The sequence below is a fragment of the Lynx rufus genome, unplaced genomic scaffold, assembly GCF_022079265.1.
Source record: "Lynx rufus isolate CCGP_SWC_20201006 ecotype Redwood Valley unplaced genomic scaffold, mLynRuf1.p SCAF_7, whole genome shotgun sequence".
Lineage (NCBI taxonomy): Eukaryota > Metazoa > Chordata > Mammalia > Carnivora > Felidae > Lynx > Lynx rufus.
The window spans coordinates 130,520,250-130,538,112 of NW_025814889.1; the positions used below are offsets into that span (position 1 = coordinate 130,520,250).

The 17,863-nt window shown below is 52.0% G+C and overlaps 1 protein-coding gene across 2 annotated transcripts; it reads right to left on the reverse strand.

Moving 5' to 3' along the window:
• Positions 1-752: 752 nt before the first annotated feature.
• On the reverse strand, positions 753-15,460 carry EIF3D (eukaryotic translation initiation factor 3 subunit D). 2 transcript variants are annotated; one of them, XM_047065921.1, is made up of 16 exons: positions 15,359-15,439; positions 13,035-13,299; positions 12,722-12,854; positions 12,375-12,420; positions 11,107-11,243; positions 10,509-10,594; positions 9,893-9,965; positions 8,623-8,735; positions 7,601-7,733; positions 6,381-6,528; positions 5,467-5,597; positions 4,682-4,767; positions 4,471-4,600; positions 1,737-1,879; positions 1,274-1,557; positions 753-907 (listed from the first exon to the last, which is right to left on the reverse strand). In XM_047065921.1, exons 3-16 carry the CDS (start codon positions 12,842-12,844, stop codon positions 894-896), a joined length of 1,647 nt encoding a protein of 548 aa, XP_046921877.1. In that variant the 5' UTR covers positions 12,845-12,854; positions 13,035-13,299; positions 15,359-15,439; the 3' UTR covers positions 753-893. The 2 variants fall into 2 exon arrangements, with proteins under 2 accessions (XP_046921877.1, XP_046921876.1); XM_047065920.1 differs by lacking the exon at positions 13,035-13,299 and having other exon boundaries at positions 15,359-15,460.
• Between the last annotated feature and the right edge of the window lie 2,403 nt (positions 15,461-17,863).

The window sequence follows — 17,863 nt, forward strand, 5'->3', positions numbered from 1 at the left end:
ATAAAAACTTTACAGGGATGCCCGGGTGGCTCGGTTGGTTAAGCGTCTGACTCCTGACTCGTCATTTCAGCTCAGGTCATCGTTCGTGGGACTGAGCCCTGTGTCGGGCTCTGCACTGACAAGGCAGAACCTGCTTGGGATTCTCTGTCCCTCCCCAGCTCGCATGCTCTTGCTGTCAAAATAAACATTAAAAAAAAAAAAGTCTGCATACCCTAAGCATCTGTGGCAGATTTATGACACATTGCTTTGAGGGTGCCGGCTTGAGACTGTCACCTGCCCGAACCAAACTTCAAAATAATTTACAACCATTGAGCATCACCCACTGGAACATCCATCAGAGTCTTGTGGGGCAGTCCTCTTCATAAGCAGCACACCCACCTCGACCTTCCAAGACCGTGCCCTGCTTTACCTTTCACTAGGGAGTTATGTCTCCCAGGGGCAATAAATGGGTCTGGTGCACAGCCAGCAGGCACCCACGTCTGTGGAAATGGACTTCCTATGGGGATCTCCAGGAGGCACCTCACAACTGACGACACTCCCCAGCAACGGTTTGTGTCAGGGGGGTCCAGGAACGAAAATACCTAGGGCGCTCACCCTTTAACAACGGTGTGACGCGAATAACTCTCAAGAACAAATGAAGGAGCCGTGATTATGAACTCCAGGTAGAAAACTGCTGTATCTCACCTCCCTCTTCCAAGGGCTATGGGGGGAGGGGGAGGGGAATGGCTGCCGGTCACAATGTCAGCACGTGATGAAGGTAAGAGACTGAACAGTTACACTTTATTCTCCCTGTTCAACTCCAGAGAGCAAGCAAGCAAACAAGCATCCTGCTAGGCATCCAAGGCCCTTCTAGGCTCAGTGAGACAAACTCCAGCTCCGCGTCACTGTCTGGTTTAAGTTTCTTCCTCTGAAAGACACAAAAAGGTTAGAGAAATGAGCCGTGCCGTATGGTGAGCTGCTTAGGACTGTCACCACCTCCACTCCGAAGCCTTTCGGTTCCTCGTGGGGCCAACGCGTTTCTGGTGAAGCAGGGAGAGGTGGCTCTGGGCCCATGTGACTAGCCCAGAGCCCATCTCTCCTCCTCAGACCCCTGGGATCTAAAGGCTCCTGAAAGCAGCTCCCGGTGCCAGACTGGAGGCTGCCCCAAAGTCCAGTCTCGGAACTGTCAGCAAGTTTTACATCAAGGCTACAGAGAGAGATTGGTGGCCACGAGGCTCGGGCCCTAGCCAGCCTACAGCTCACTCTAGGCTTCAGAACGAGGCCTGCCACACACCTTCTTCCTCCTCCTCCTCCTCCTCCTCTTCCTCCTCGTCCTCATCAGAGCTGAACGTGCCGTCGGGCAGGCTGTAGACGCGGATGACCTGCTTGTTGGGGTCCTTCAGGATGAGGTACTTGCCCTCCTCCAGCTTCATGCAGATGTCGATGACACAGCGCAGGATGCCCCAGGCGTTCTCGACGCTCAGGTTGATCTGGCTGGCAAACTCATTGGGCTTGAACTGCTGGGTGCCCAAGATGACGTGGCGTGAGGAGTCTTTCACGTGGTACCGGGACACGTAACTAGCGGGGTGGGGGGGGAAGGGGTGTTAGTGCTGTGGGGGCGGGGCCGCACTGAGACACGGCAATGCCTGGGGCCACATGCAGGTTCTTCCCAAGGGAGGGGGAAAGGCAAGCACGGGTCTCTCTGCGCACCCCTCCTCTCGGCAGAAGACTTCATGGCCCCCGGACGGGAGTCTCACCCAAGCTTGAGATACTCCGACCCGGCCAGCAAGGCGCAGCAGGTCCATCGGGCCAACTTGTAGCTGTTGTTCTTTAGCTCGGTGGCAATGACAGCCCCTCGCTGGGAGTCCAGCTTCTGACGCCAGTCTACGCCATTACAGTGCTGTAGGAGGAGAGCCCGGGCATAAGAATGAGGGTGGGCTCCTACCGCCCAAGGCCTGGAACCTCCTCTGGCCGAGAAGGGACTCCCCGGGGGGCTTGACTTGGAAGTGGGGGAGTCTGCACGTAAATCATGGGTAGGACTGTCATCACCGTAAAGGCAGAGATGTGCCACCCGTCAGACGGCAACTCCTCTCTCCACAAGAGCTTGTCTAGACAAGGACACAACGCGTGCACAAGCCGACCGAGTGCCAGATGAACGGCGGGGACAAGGGTTCACCGTGCGTTGTGTGGTAAGAAGGGCTTCGTGGAGGGAACGCACTAGCTGACCAAGGGGAGGCCAGTAACAGAGGCTGGGCGAGGCATGACCTGAGAGGCACAGAGGGAAAGACAGGCCGGGTCAGCCCTGGGTGGGGGTGGAGGCTGCAGAGGGGGAGGAGGTCAGTCTGGCCTTGTGGATATACATGTGCCCACGAAGGAGGGACCATCTTCCCCAGCTACCTCTTTCTGAGACGTGGGAACTCGAGACCCAGAGTGAAGTGACTGCTGGAAGTTTGCGTGGCACAACGTGCTCGGCCTGTCTCGGTTCATGGCAACCACAGGCGAGAAAAAAAACTACTACTAGAGTTCAAGTAGTTAGACCAAAACCATTCAGGAGCAGTATTTGGACACATGTGTTTCTTCAAAATTACCCTTGCGAGTTTGCTGTGGCATTTTAAGGGCCTCTCCACAAATCTGTGCCGTTCGACGGAATTAATTGGCAGAAATCAACCGGGAGGGGTGGGGTGGGGTGGGGTGGGATGGAGGAGGGCACGAGGATCAGTTAGGAGACAAGTCAATGCACAGTAACAGGCATAATCAACAGCGTCGGAAACTAGGGTGACCTAAGAGTCCGTGTGGGGGAGGGGGACGTGGCGGGGTCGATTCGAGGCCGAGCCTAAGGGAGGAGGAGAGACCCAAAGCTGGTACACAGCCGAGCCAGAGATGTGAGGAATCACTGTTAAGAGTTCAAGGCTGAGGCCTGGGGTAGGCCGAGTTCTACGGTGGCCCCCTATGGCGCCTACCCGAGTGCGGGTGGAGGCTGTATGGATGAGGAAACCCTGCTCCAGTGCTTATGCTCCCTTCTACGTCAGGGATTCTGCACGCGTAATTAAGGTCCCTTAAGGAGACTATGGGTGGGCCTCACCTAACCCTGAATCTCTTAAATCTGGGCATAAGCCAGACACAGAGAAGTCGAAGACGGGAAGAACCTGCCGTGCTGTTTCTGCCTGGAAGACGGAGGGGACCCGTGGCGCGGGATGTGGATGACCCCCAGGGCACGGGGTGTGGTGACCTCTAGGAGCCGAGAGGCCCCAGCTGACGGTGGCAAGAGAACGGGGACCCCAGTCCCACAACTGCAAGGAACTCCGAGCTCTGCCAACTAGAATGAGCTTGGAAGTTTCTTCCAGAACCTTCAGATTCACTTTAAGCCTCTAGGTTGCTGTCATCTGTTATGGAGCAAATGGAAACTAATACAAGGCTGTATGAGGAAGTCATTATGGCAAAAACAGCCGTGTCGGGAACTGACCCTGAAAGAAGGCTCCACTGGTGTCAAAACAAGTGAAGGGAACCAAGAAATGTACGGGACTAGAGTGAGGGAACAGCACAGAGGGCAAGGCCACACGGCTACAGCGATGCTGAACACTACAGGGGGGCCTGGAGGACAGTCGGAGAAGAGGTCACTGGCCTCAGAGCTAGGTCTGCAGAAATGCTTCTGGAGTGCTCTCCCGTCAGGTGACGGAGGCTAAGGAACACCGGGGGAGTGGGAGTCAGCAGCAGTTAATGTTAATCCCGTGGCTCTAACGAAGTCAGAAGGAAATGGCCCACGGGCTCCATCTCATTAGACCCTTGTTCAACGCTGGCTTAGCCCGAGCTGTCCTTCCCTCTGAGGACCCTTTGTTCTGTAGCAGCACCCAGGAGCACTGCCACCCACTGCCAGTTCAGGCACAGAAGCCTGGGCAACTTCAGAAAGGGAAGCGGCCCAAAACTCACGGGGCACCAGCACGAGAGGGAAATAGAGAGTGGAAAAATGAAGGAAGCACATTTCTTTCAAGATGCCTCCCGAAGAGCCAACTCTCAGCTAACCTAACACTCTCTGAGTTCAGTAAGTGAAGGAGTTGGAAAAAGGAATCAGAAGGTTGAAGAAGGTAGTGGCTGCAGTAAATGAAAGAACAGCTCAAAGAGCTCCCAGGCTTAGAGGAAACCCGCCAGCCCAGATGAGAGGTCAAAACCAGACGCCTGCAGGGAGCAGACGCCAACGGGAGGTCAGCGTGGAATAGAGAAGGAGAGAGTCCTGTAAGAAGGTAGTTCCTACTGGCTCCCATGTGCAAAGTAAGCAGAAAAGTTCTTCAACCATAACCATGTTCTACACACACACACACACACACACGTTCTCTTTCTCAATGAGGAACTCGGTGGAGAAAAACTCTGAAGACAAAAAAAATCTTGGAAGCTCTGTAAGTAACGCACGGGGAAACGAAACCGAGGTTCGCAAACACCAGCCGGGGACAACAACGCTCGCAGGAACTACAGACAGGGTGACGAAGCATGCCTCACCCGGGAATCCCACTCGTTGAGGGTCTTGATGTTGATGAAGGACACTTCCCCGTTGGCTCCGGTCATGACACCATCGTGCTCACAACGGACAATAAGGTCGATATCGTCCCCAAGCTTCCACCTGCGGTAACTGCAACGAACAAGGAGCTTATCTGGTCACTGGAGACCCCGCGTTTCAGAGAAGCCACCCCACGCAGGTGGGTTGACATACCGGTATGCGACGGAGGCAACTTCATTCTTGTCCATGTCGTCCTCCACGAACGGGTTTGGGTTGGGGAAGTTGTATCTCTCCTTTCCCTGTAAACAGACAAAGGCGTCACCAGACAGCAAGTACTTGCTTCCAAGCCCATCGGCCAGACCCTGCACTCTGCTTAGTTACAGCCCTGGCCGGCTCCCCGGGGCCCTCGAGGGGGCTGTGGGCTCCCTGCGTGGCGGGTGGCTATTTACCCCTCCTGACTTTAAGCATGAACCCCGATGGATCTCGAATGCTTATACGTGTTGCCGGCGAGCTTCGAGTATCTCATTTAATTAGCAGCCACGCCCCTCCTGTTTCATTTTGCCCCACAGCACACGTCACCGTTTGTCACAACCTAGGTTTACAGTCTTTCTGCCTTCACGATAACATAGCCTCCTAAGGGCAGGAACTTTGTGTACCGCTATATCCTCAACACCTAAACGCTGTATTTGTATAGATCAGCGTTATCTGTCCGACACTGAAGGTATCTATACGGCCTATCTGTGGAAGGTAAGTATTATTAGTATCCTGACTGTCCAGACAAGAAAGCTACCCCACACCCCAAAGCTCTAAAGCACTGGATCTAAGGTTTGGTCAGGCAGCCTGACCTCAAAGCCCCAGCCTGGAGCTCCTCTGTGACAGGCGGGGACCCTGTCTGTCCTGCTCGGTCCCACAACCCTGGAGCCTACCACAAAGCAGACGTTCAGTAAACGGTAGCTGACGAAACAGAAGCCGATGCCCAGACGCTCTCACCGCCTCACCATTCTCAAGCACTGCTGGGAGAAGTTGTGGTTGATGTAGGTCGCTTCCATGGCCAAGTTGCGGGGCGAGTTGAAGGAGTTGCCTTCATCCTGTGGGGGCTCGTTGGCGGTCTCACTCACCGTCAGGAGGTCTGCAAAAGCGGCAGTGTGGTCACGCACCCGTGAAACCGGGTCGCCCATGGTGTGCCTGGCACTTCAGGGAGGGGCTAGCGATGCAGGCCTGTCCTTCCAAGACCCACCACCTACTCACATGGCTCTGTCAAGTGTGGGCAGACTGGGGAGGGAGTGGGGAGTGCTGCCGGGTAACTTTAGATCCCCTCTAATGTCACAGTCGAGCGAGCTGTAAGAAGGCTACCCCATTTCAATCTGTTTGGATTCTTCAAGAGCCTGTCTGATTTTGTTAGCTTTTTAACAAAGAGAGGGCCCCAAGGCTCAGGCGTAGAATGTAATTGTATCATTCTGTCTCACTGCCGTTAGTTCTCAGCGACCTGGTTTCCCCCCATGGCGTGCGCGCACACGCGCACACGTCCGTGTCGTGTGAAATACAGGCAAATGTATTTTTCCCTGTATAAACACACCGACGTGAAGAAGAAAAAGCATTAAAAAAAACGCGAAGGTAACGTTAAAGGTGCTACGGAGAGCTGGAAGTCAGGAAAGTGCCATTCAAACGGGTAACGCTTGCCAGCACAGCGCTGGGGTCCCGGGAGGACTCAGGAAGCTGGCACCTCGAGCTGGGACAGCAGGGACCGTCCTTCCCTCTGCCAGGCCTCTCAGGGGGCCGGGAGGGCTTTGGCCACAGCTGTCACTGCCCGTGGGGAGACAGGCCACTCCCAGCCCCGCTCCAGGACCAGGGACTTGCTCTGAGCCCTCAGCACACCCAACCCCGTCGCGTCGCTCCCAGACAGGCTTCTTACCAAAGTCAGAGTTGTCCCTCTTGTCGAAGAAGAGCTTGGACCCGACTCTCTGCACAACGATGTCCCAGGAGTACACAGAGCGGGTGCAGCTCATCAGCGTGGCCAGAATGGCATCGGTGGCAAACACGTTCCCCTGAGTTTTTGCCAGCTGCAAAGAGGGCAGAGAGCAAGATGTGAAGACACTCCAGTCTCACTGCCCATTCCCACGGAGGACTCGTTTGCAAGGGGCCCTCACACCCTCCCGCACGCACGCGCCCTCTAGCCGTGTGAGGAGCGTGCGTGCGGCAGGTCTGCCTGCTGGCAGTCCCCACCTTAGGGTACGAGGGACCCTGCGGCTCTCCGAGCGCCCACGACGTTCCGGGATGGCACCTCACACCCCTCACCCCGGTGGCATGCGGTAAGCGCCTCCGACCCACTTCAGAGGCAGGAGATGCGAGGGGGTGGTGCCGGGAAGCGCGGCAGGGCTGGGAAGTGGGCCCGGCTCTGCTCTATTACCAGCATCAGGGGCTAACCAGCAAGGGGCCCGTATTTCCACCTAATCCTGTCTGATTCAGGAGCGTCGCATCTAAAGGGCTTTCCGAGGGGCGCCTGGGCGGCTCAGTCGGTTAAGCGGCCGACTTGGGCTCAGGTCATGATTTCGCGGTCCGTGAGTACGAGCCCCACGTCAGGCTCTGTGCTGACAGTTCAGAGCCTGGAGCCTGTTTCAGATTCTGTGTCTCCCTCTCTCTCTGCCCCTAACCCACTCGCATTCTGTCTCTGTCTCTCTCAAAAATAAATAAACATTAAATAAATAAATAAATACATAAAAGCAGAACTAAAAACATGGAAACTGGGGGTGCCTGGGTGGCTCAGTCGGTTAAGCGTCTGATTTCGGCTCGGGTCATGATCTCACGGTCCGTGGGTTCGAGCCCCACGTCGGGCTCTGTGCTGACAGCTCAGACCCTGGAGCCTGATTCAGATTCTGTGTCTCCCTGTCTCTCTGCCCCTCCCCCGTTCATGCTGTCTCTGTCTCAAAAATAAATAAACGTTAAAAAAAATAATAAATAAAATAAAATAAAATAAAATAAAATAAAATAAAATAAAATAAAATAAAGGGCTTTTCAAGGCTCAGATGATTCACGTAGGTCCCCGCGGGCTCTGTTCCTCCTGAGGCCTCAGCCGTAGAGGCCGGCAGCACTCCCCACACAGGGGGGTGGCGAGCGGCGGAAGGGGGCGCCCACCTTTCGGATGACCGGGTCGTCCGTGGTGGTGACGGTGTGGAAGATGCGCTTGATGCTCCGCAGCGGCTTCTCACTCCTCGTGGTGATGCGGTCAAAGGCCTTGTCGTAGTATTCCAGCGCCCCACAGCACTCACTGAGGGGAGGCGGGGAAGACACGCAAAGCAAATGGGAAGGAGATCAGCTGTTTGTTTGAATCTGCTTCAGGCAAGCAGCTCTTTGAAACATCAGGAAAAGCTTTCCTGTGGACGACCTGTGGTCTTTCTCGTCCTGCGGAAAGAGCTACGTAACTTAAGTTTCTCTTTTGCTCGTGAGGTCAGGAAGCGGAAAGAAATCTCAAGTTTAACGTCAGCGAACTCTCTGCTGGTCCCCTCTTGGCCCTGAGTTTTATTTTATTTTATTTTATTTTTTATTATTAAAATTTTTTTTTTTTCAACGTTTATTTATTTTTGGGACAGAGAGAGACAGAGCATGAACGGGGGAGGGGCAGAGAGAGAGGGAGACACAGAATCGGAAACAGGCTCCAGGCTCTGAGCCGTCAGCCCAGAGCCCGACGCGGGGCTCGAACTCCCGGACCGCGAGATGGTGACCTGGCTGAAGTCGGACGCTTAACCGACTGCGCCACCCAGGCGCCCCTTGGCCCTGAGTTTTAAAAAATGTATCTGTTGGGCGCCTGGCGTCTGACTCTCGATTTCGGCTCAGGTCATGATCTGGGCTCAGGTCATGATCTCACTGTTCACGAGTTCGAGCCTCGCATCGGGCTCCGCGCTGGCAGTGTGGAGCCTGCTTGGTTCTCTCTCTCTCTCTCTCTCTCTCTCTCTCTCTCTCTCCCCTTTCCCTGCTTGTGCTGTCTCTCTCTCAAAATAAAATAAACTTAAAAAAAAATAAAAAAGTGTCTGTTAATCTTATACAATGTATTTAAGCGCCTGCCAATCCTTTTTGGAAACACTAAGGCTTGAGAAAACATTCACTGCCAGCTGGTCCACACAAGTGCACGGCGGAAGGTAGCACAAGACGCCACTCACATGTCCTGAGGCTCTGACACTTCCAAGTAGCGCATCTTCATTAACTGAGGAAAGTCCATTTCCTCTTTCACCTCCCAGTCACTACGGACTTCCACTGAAGAGTCTCGGGGTTTCTGCAGTGCAAAACCAGGGGAGGGAAGAGAGTTACAGCCAGTGCGAGGCAGAAGCAGAAGGCAGCTTAGCAGCGCGAAGGGCTTTTAGCCAATAAACGTGTCCAGAACGTTTACCACGTGCTGGGTGCTGTAGGAGCCAGAATCCCTGACCCCGAATTCGGAGTTTACAATCTCGAAGGGGAACGAAGGAGTCAAGGGGTCAAAAACAACCCGGGAACTTGACTCCCACGTAATGCCGGCGCCCAGGGAACATACGTGTTTTCCGTGCGTATGGGTTCTTCCTAAAGAAGCCGTGGCAGCTTCTTTTATTTCTCTCTGGACGTCAGCTATTTACCCTTGACATAGAAACATCACATCCGGCAAAATCTAACCGCCGCAATCTGGAGCTCCTCACTTGCCCTCACGTGTTCTTCATTTATCACAGTGTCCACACGAGCATTTGTATGTGAACGTTCATGGCAGCGTTTTTCGTAATAGCAACAGGTGGAAACCACCCAGACGGCCATGTACTGGTGAACGCATACACAAAACGCAGTATGGGGGCACCTGGGTGGCTCAGTCGGTTAAGCTTCCGACTTTAGTTCAGGTCATGATCTTGCCTTTTGTGGGTCCGAGCCCGGCATCGGGCTCTGTGCTGACAGCTCAGAGCCTGGAGCCTGCTTCAAGTTGTGTCTCCTTCTCTCTCTCAAAAATAAATAACGTTAAAAAAAAAAAAAAAAAAAAAAAAAAAAACAACCAAAAAACCACCCACAAAAATGCAGTGTGTCCACACAACAAATTCAGCAATGTGCCGACACATGCCACAACAGGGATGAACTGTGAAAGGAGCTACACAAAAGACCACACGTCGTAGGATTCTATTTATGTGAAATGTCCAGAAGAGGCACATCCAGAGACAGAAAAGACCGGTGGCAGCCAAGGGCTGGGGAGAACCGGGGCCGGCTGCCGAAGGGTATGTGTTGTTTTCACAATGATTCAAACGTTCTGAAACTGACTGGAGCATATGTGTGAATGTACCAAGAGCCACTGACTTGACTTGTACACTTTCAATGAGTGGATGGTGTGATATGTGAATTATGTTTCAATGAAGCAGTTACAAAACCAAACACATACGCAAAACTGAATTTCTACACAGAACTCTGGTGTGGATACACTACCTGTGACTTCTGGTCCCATTTTTGCCTCACTCCGAACTGTTTCTGAAATTTTTTCTGCAGTCGTATGCGTTCTCTAGAAAGACAAGAAGACTGTGCTTTTGGTGCAGATCTTTGAGTCACTGGCTTTTCAAAAGGCAGAAAAGCTGCCATTCTCTTCGGCTGAACCTCAGCATCATTAGTGACTTCTCTGAACTAAGAAAACAGGGACTTCGTGAAAAAGAGGAGACCTTAAGAGTGTTACAGGAGGCATATTGACCCCCAGCACCCACCAGCTGGGTTTTACTCGCCCTATGGACGGTCCAATGGCAGCACCAGCCTGGGTGTGGCCGCCGCACCGCACAGCTCACAGGGCCCAGCTGAGCCCCAGAGCTCATCTTACCTACCCTCGCTTCTGGCCAGTGCACACGGCCACTGCCAGGGACCTTCCCGCCACACTATCTGCCAAGAACTGGCCCTTGGAAAATGAGGCCAGGCTACACCAGTGGCTTAACGGCCTTCAGGAAGGAATTTTTGCTTGTTTGGCAGTGACGGGGAAGACCACCGTTGGCCTAGTGATTTCAGAGCACGGTCGGTCCCGGAAGAACAACTCAATCCAGGAGGATGTGGGAAACCTCACCTCTCCTTCTGCTTGGCGCTCTTAGGCAGGGTCTGCAGGTTGAACTGCAACATGTTCCGTCGATCTTTGTCTCTGCGGAGGTTCCGCTGGGAATCAAGAAAAAACAGCCACGCTAAAACCTTGGGGATCTGACCAACAGCAGGGAGTGCCCAGGGGGAGGTCTGTACTTGGAACTGGCTTAGACGTTCACACGACATTTTTTATTGAAGTAGGTTTATGGGCCCTTGTTAGAGTTGTAGTTTGCCTCTTTATACATAGGAAGATGCAGCCCGACCGGACCATCTACTTAATAAAGGCTGCACACAGCAATTAAATGAGGCATCAGGCATCTTTTTACCTGGCACAAACACCCCACTCTCAGCACAGAGGCATGAGGTCCTGGCCACTGGTCAGCAGAAAGCTAAACTATTTAGACCATCTCTGGACCCAGCCCACGTTTACTTTAGCGCAACGTGTCACTGGTCAGCTACTTGGGAGTCACTGGAAGACCTAGGAGAACACACTTTCCTCCTGTCACTATGTGCAAGGAAGCACTTTTAGCAGGTGGCAGCCACGGGTAATGGCCCCAAGACGGTCAGATTGCCGGCTCTTGGCCTACCTGTGCAAATCGCATCCGATTCCGCTGGTAGGCGGTTTTCTGTGTGCGTGCTGTGTCCACCAGCTGGAAACTGGTTTCATCCTCCTCGTGGAAATAAGCATACTGACTTCCACCACCGAACTGAGAGGAGTACTTATCTGCAGGCAAAGGGGACGACGTGTAACAGATACTACCTACAGACTCTGCACGCCTGCTCTTCTAAAGCCCTGCTATTTCTTTTAAAACTTTTTTTAAAAAATGTTTTTAGTTATTTTTGAGAGACAGAGCACAACTGGGAAAGGGGCAGAGAGAGACGGAGACACAGAATCCGAAGCAGGCTCTGAGCTGTCAGCACTGAGCCCGACGTGGGGCTTGAACTCACGCACTGTGAGATCATGACCGGAGCTGAAGTCGGATGCTTAACCGACTGGGCCACCCAGGCGCCTCTAAAGCCCTGCTATTTCGAGTGTGCTCTCAGGACCCTTAACGGAAGTGCACGTTGATGGACTCCGCCCAGCCCCACTACGTCAGAATCAATGTTTTCAGAAGATCCCCAGGTGATTCTTGTGCACATTCCAGTCTGAAAAGCTCTGGTCTAAAGAAATTTCTAAGTCAAGACAGAGTCTGAGTTCCTTAAGATAAGCCCATTTCACACCCTGCCTTACTCTATGAGGACAGGAATTAAGGTTTACTACTCCAGAAAGGGCAAATATGGGGTATGCGTTATGCAAATATGCAACCACTTACATCATCTGGTACCCCAAGCAGACAGGTCTAACGGGTTATGATATACTTTACTGTTGACCCTAGCCTCAGATCATCCTAACTGGGTACTCACTCCAACTAAGCCACTTCCAACAATCTCAACTGGCACAGGAAAAAATGAGACGACAACACCAACACCACCAACCCATCTACTGTATCAAGATCTTAAAATCAGGGGTTGTAGACCTGGAGTCCACCGATTGGCTTCACAGGTTCGGTAAATCCCAGGCACTAGGGTACCAAATGGGAAGGAGTTCAACAGATCTGTGAAAGGGTTTATGCCTCCCTAAAAGTGGAAGGAAAAAAATCCCACTGTAACAGGTTAAACCTCCTTAATGACCAGTCTTTAGTTTTGGGACCATTTCAAAAAAATGTATGTGGTTATTGTCTACAGTTCAGCTCCTGCCCCTAAAAACTACGTGTTATCGTTAGCAAAACATCCTGGAATGTTTTTGGATGGAGGTCACTGGAAAAAGTAACAATCCTCCCAAGGCCTTGATCTGGGCGGTCAGTTGAACACTTACTCGTGTACCTCTTATCTTGATATGTGGCACCTGTCCAGTCTGCAACCTATGAGGCAACAAGAGAAGACAGAGCACGCAGGTCAATCAGGCAAGTTTCTGCTGACCCAGAAGCCCCCGTACGCAAAGACGCAGTCTGGGAAAGTGTAAGGACTGGCTCACGATGCCTCTGCCAAGTGCCCAGCTCTCCCATGACTACTGGAAGGACCCAGACGTTATAGCTGTTCCTAGCCAGCGTCTCCGTGAGGAGCACAGGAGTTAAATTCTTTTGAGAGAATAAAATCGAAACGATCTAACGGACGACAGTGGTCACGGCTCGAGAGAGTCACCGTCACTGACGGGCCAAGTACCTTTCCTAGTCGATCTCCTTTGCTGAACGGCTGGTAGGGCATATCCCGAAACTGTTCAGGAACTGCACAGGGACCCCAACCCGAGGGGTTGTCCTGGATCACAGGTGTCATGAACTTTGCCATCTTCTAGAATCTTAAAGATACAAATAATGTGAGGAGCTTTGTGAAGAAAGGCCTCCAAGCACAAAAAGCCTTCCATTTGAGGTAAGCTAAGACAGAATGATAAAATCAGAAAAGCGACACACAAAATGGAAGTCACAGATAATACTGTGAGTACTTCAAACTCAGAGGACAAATACGAAGACTCATTTACCGTATTGTGCTGCTTGTGACACCCACTTTTTCCACTATAATATCTTTGAAACAAGGCTGCATCTTCCGCTTGATGGACTGTCTCACCTTAATCGGCAGTTTTTCTTAGTCTACATACGACAGTGGTGCTTCTTAAACTCAGCGGGGTCTCAGATTTGATGGAATGTAGTAACCTTTTCTCAAGCGTAATAACCACGATCTAGTTTCCAGAAGCACCTTCACCAAGGCATACAATCCGTAGCGTCCCTAAGCCTCAGTCTTTTCATCTGTAAAGTGAGTGAGACCCTTGTCTAATTCATAGCACAAGACCAGGGTCAAAGACTTAATAGTTACGCATATGAAAATGCCTTCGCTGTAAAATGCTACACCATTACTACTTAGACTTGCAAAAATACATTTACACAGAGTGCTGGGAAAGAGTCCGTAAGCATATCCCGCTATTCAACTTTTCTTTCTCGTTCTCCCGATTTTCTGCCATCAATGCAGACCCTCACGCAGAGCAAGTGGACAGCCTGTCAGAAAGCTGACATTACCATGAACCTTAGGTCGTAGAAGTGGCCAATCATCACATGTTCATAATATTACGAGTACCAGGTACTGTTCTTAGTGTTTACTCTGCACCAATTCAGTAAATCCTCCCAATGATCCTGGCGTAGCGGCTAGTATCATCCCCACTCTTCAGGTAAGAAAATTGAGGCACAGAGAAGCTAAGAAGTTGTTCAAATTTGCAATGCTAGTTGACGAAAAAATCTGAACCAAAGCAGTCTGGCTGGAATTCACACTCTGTGTGAGGCTACAGCTCCTCTTGAGAGAGAAAAAGCCAGGGGCTACAGAGCACATCTCTGCCTGATGGTTTCTATCAAAAACCTCATCATCCATCATAATCCTCAGGTGAGCTCCCAGAGGAACATTCACTACACGAGTATTTCTGGAGGCAGCCATCAAAGCACACAGGCACAGTGACCTTAGTAAGTTCTCAGTGTCCCATGACAGGAAGAGAGATTCAGGCTTCCTCCAGAAGTGACACCTGGGTGACAGCAACAGAGACCTTCGTCCTTCAACTCTAAGCTTAAGCTACACTACAGAAAGGGGACTGAGGGCAGGCGTGGCAGTTTCAAGACAATTCACACTAAAATACGTATTTATGGAGCTCCTACAATGTCAGATACTATGCTAAATTAAAAATTTGCAGCTCAGCTGTCGATCCGTCCATTGTTTCAAAAACAGACTTGATTTCCAGGGTTGTCTGCACCAAGTCCAACATTCTTGCCATTACGTTATAGCTGGGCAGCAGGCTGAGAAAACATGGGGTGTTACTTTTTACAATGTTTTATTTTTGAGAGAGACAGAGCATGAATGGGGCAGGAGCAGAGAGAGAGAGAGAGACACAGAATCCGAAGCAGGCTCCAGGCTCCGAGCTGTCAGCACAGAGCCCGATGCGGGGCTCGAACTCATGGGGTGTGAGATCATGACCTGAGCGGAAGTTCGATGTTTAACCAACTGAGCCACCCAGGCACCCCGAAAAAAATGGGGATTTAGACTATACCTAGTAACCCAGTAATGATGTTTCAAAACGTTTAAGAAATCGAGTCCTCTCTCACAGCTCAAGAAGGAAACAGACCCAAGGCTTGGCATACATTTCTCCAGGGGGAGGAAGTCCCCTGGCTTCAACCCATTCAAAATAAGAGCGAGCAGAACAGAACCAGAAACAGAAAGAGCCACTCTGTTATATCGAAGTGACAGCTGTACCGGCTACAGGGACAGGGTGGGGAGGCCACCACAGGGCAGTCAGAAGGGGCCCATGGCTGGCAGGGCACGGTATTGCGCAGATTACCGTGGCCACCACAGATCATATGCCATCAGTCCCTGGGGGGAGAGTTTCAAATCAGAGACCACACCTGCTCCACCACAGCCTTCCATTTCACAGAAAAGGAAAGAAAACCTTCGGACTGCGGACTCCTCAGAGCAGGATCGAACACTGCTCAGCTTGGTACAGTCAGTACCTCCTTCCACGGCAGCTCAAAGAGCCTCTGATCGCTTTGAAAAGACCCTGAGACCCAAAGGGGTTAAGTGGTATTATCAAAGTCGCTCAGCCCGTGGCCGCAAAGCGGAGCCCAAGGTCAGAGAACCTTACCCATAAGGCCGTGCCCCGCATCCCTAAGTGTGTCGGGCCTGGGGTCCCCGAAAGGCGGATTCGTGCCCCGCCCAGCTGAGCAGAAGTGGCCGGAGACGTACGAGAGGCCTCTTCCGGAAGGCCCCCGAAGGCTGCGCAAAGTCCAAACCGGCTCCAGAGATACGGAGAACCTTAAGGGACACTCCACTCACCTGTAAAGGCCTCGAGCGGCCCCGATGGCGAGAGATGGTCCAGGCCGAAGACCACACACCCAGCAGCCCTCGGAGGAACAGAGAGGGAAAAGGAGAGAAGATGCGCGCGCAGCGGCCGGCGCCGTAAACACAACCGACGCTGTCGTAAACTGCGTTCTTGCTTCCTCCGGACTCAAGGGCGGACGCACGAGTCGTAAAGCAACGGCAGACCCGGAAGTTCGTCACAACTCTCTGCTAGGTGGCCCGATGGGTCTCTGAGGAGCCGAGACGCCGGAGGTGTGTTTACGATTACGTCACGGGCGCCTCCGGCGAGGCCCCGAGAGGGCGTTCCGAATTATTGAAACGTGGCTGCCCGGCAGTGGAGGTTGGGGGCGGGCAGCGGTGACCGCCCTTCTGTGTCCCTCCCCCCCCCCCCCGTGTTTCGCGGACGCTTCGGCCTCTCTGTATCGCACCGTGACCGGGGCTCCGGTCTTCTCTAGCTAGTCGTGTGGCTCGAGTCTCACAGCTGGGGGCAGGTCGAGAGTCGGGGCAGAGGTTAAAGTTACCATCCCCTACCCCCGCCCCCTGTACCACCCCCGCCCCCCGCCTTTTAGTGTTGGTAACATGCCCAGAGGGGAAGGTTATATTGCTAGTGTAGAGGGCGGCCGCCAGGATTCCAGCCACACTCCAAGGTTCTCAAATTTTGTAGGGCAAAGATTTATGGGGCGCCGAAGTGTAGGATGGAGACTGCGGGTCTCACCTCCACGGACGGGTTATTTAACTATGTCTAAGCTGGAGGCCGGGAATCAGCAGCTTAGCGATTGTGATTCTGAAGTGGCGACCGCTTTGCTACGAAGGGCAACCGTGCTGTCCTTTCAATGACTGTCGGGTCTCCGGAGTTTGTCCTGAAATCTTATTGGGGGATTTCAAAGCATTGAAAGACATCCGAGGACGTGCTTTTATTCAAACCTCACACCCTTTTCTACCTGGTCTGGGATTCCTCCCAGCGTGTCTCTTCTGTCGGAAAATGTATCTATTGTTAGATCTGATATCTGTTTGGCTCTGCTGCTACTTGCAAGCTGTGTAGGCTTCTCATCTCTGGGCTCAGTTTCCTCATCTGTAAGTTAGAGGTAATAAAATTATATTGGGTGCAATGAGAGTAAAAATACATTCATATGAGAACAGTAATTCCACTTAGGTGAACTTGGGACAGGCTATTCGATCTCTCTCTGAAGCTGCTTACTCATCTGTGAACCGAAAATACTAACAGCTGTCGGGGCACGTGGGTGGCTCAGTTGGTTAAGCGTCCCACTCTAGTTTTTTTGCTCAGGTCACGATCTCAACGGTTTGTGGGATCGAGCCCCCAGTCAGGCTCCTCACCGACAGCGGGGAACCTACTTGTGATTCTCTCCATCTCTGTCTCTGCTCCTTTTCTCTCTCATGTGCACGCATGCTCTCTCTCTCTCTCTCTCTCACTCTCTCAAAATAGTAAAAAATATTAATAGCCTTGTTTGTTTCTATAACTTTTCTCCCAATCTGCTCCTGTTCCAGTTTTCCTAATTTTTATTGATGGCACCCAGGTAATGGTGTTCAGCCGAAACCTTGTAGTCCTCATTGGTAATTCCTTTTCCGTTTCCCACCACATTCCCACACTTGGTCCTTTACCAAGTCCTCTTGATTCTGTTTTCACAATCCACCATGAGTGCTATCACTTTGCCCCAGTGTATCCAGGCTCATGCTCAGACTCCCAGCGTCCACTTCCTGCTCCTCTGGGCTCCTTCTCCACATGGTGCCCAGAGCAATCTACTCAGTCTTCTAGCAGCTTCCCATGTTTTTTTTTTTTTTTTTTTTTAATTTTTAATGTTTATTTGTTTTTGAGGGAGAGAGAGAGAGAGAATGAGCAGGGCAGGGGCAGAGAGAGAGGGAGACACAGAATCTGAAGCAGGCTCCAGGCTCTGAGCTGTCAGCCCAGAGCCCGATGCGGGGCTCGAACCCACAAACTGTGAGATCATGACCTGAACCGAAGTCAGACGCTCAACCAACTGAGCCACCCAGGCACCCCTTCCCATATGTGCTTAGGGTTGAAACATGGATGGCTTCCTGTGGCCTGTCTGGTCCCTGGTTACCTTCCAACTTTACATCCTGCCTTCTATACTGACTCGGCTATGGGTACCATGATCTTTCTGTGCCCTAAGTACATCCACCTCTTATCTATCCCAGCAGGGCCTCTGCACTTTCTGTGCCTCCCGCCTGGAACAGTCTTTCCCGGATTTGCCTGTGGCTGGCTCATCATTCGCGTCTCCGTTCAGACTTATCTCTTCCAGGAGATCTTCTCTGACCACCATTCCTAAAGAGGCTTCTCCTCCCTCCTCCCTCCTCACCCTCTTACTCTGCTTCCTTGTAGTTCTTATCATGCTCTGAAGTATTTTTTTGTTTCCTTGTTTGGGTTCTGTCTCTGCCTCTAGTGTATAAGCTCCATAAGAGTAGAAGTTTTGTCTGTCTTACCTAGAGCAGTGCCAGTAAGAC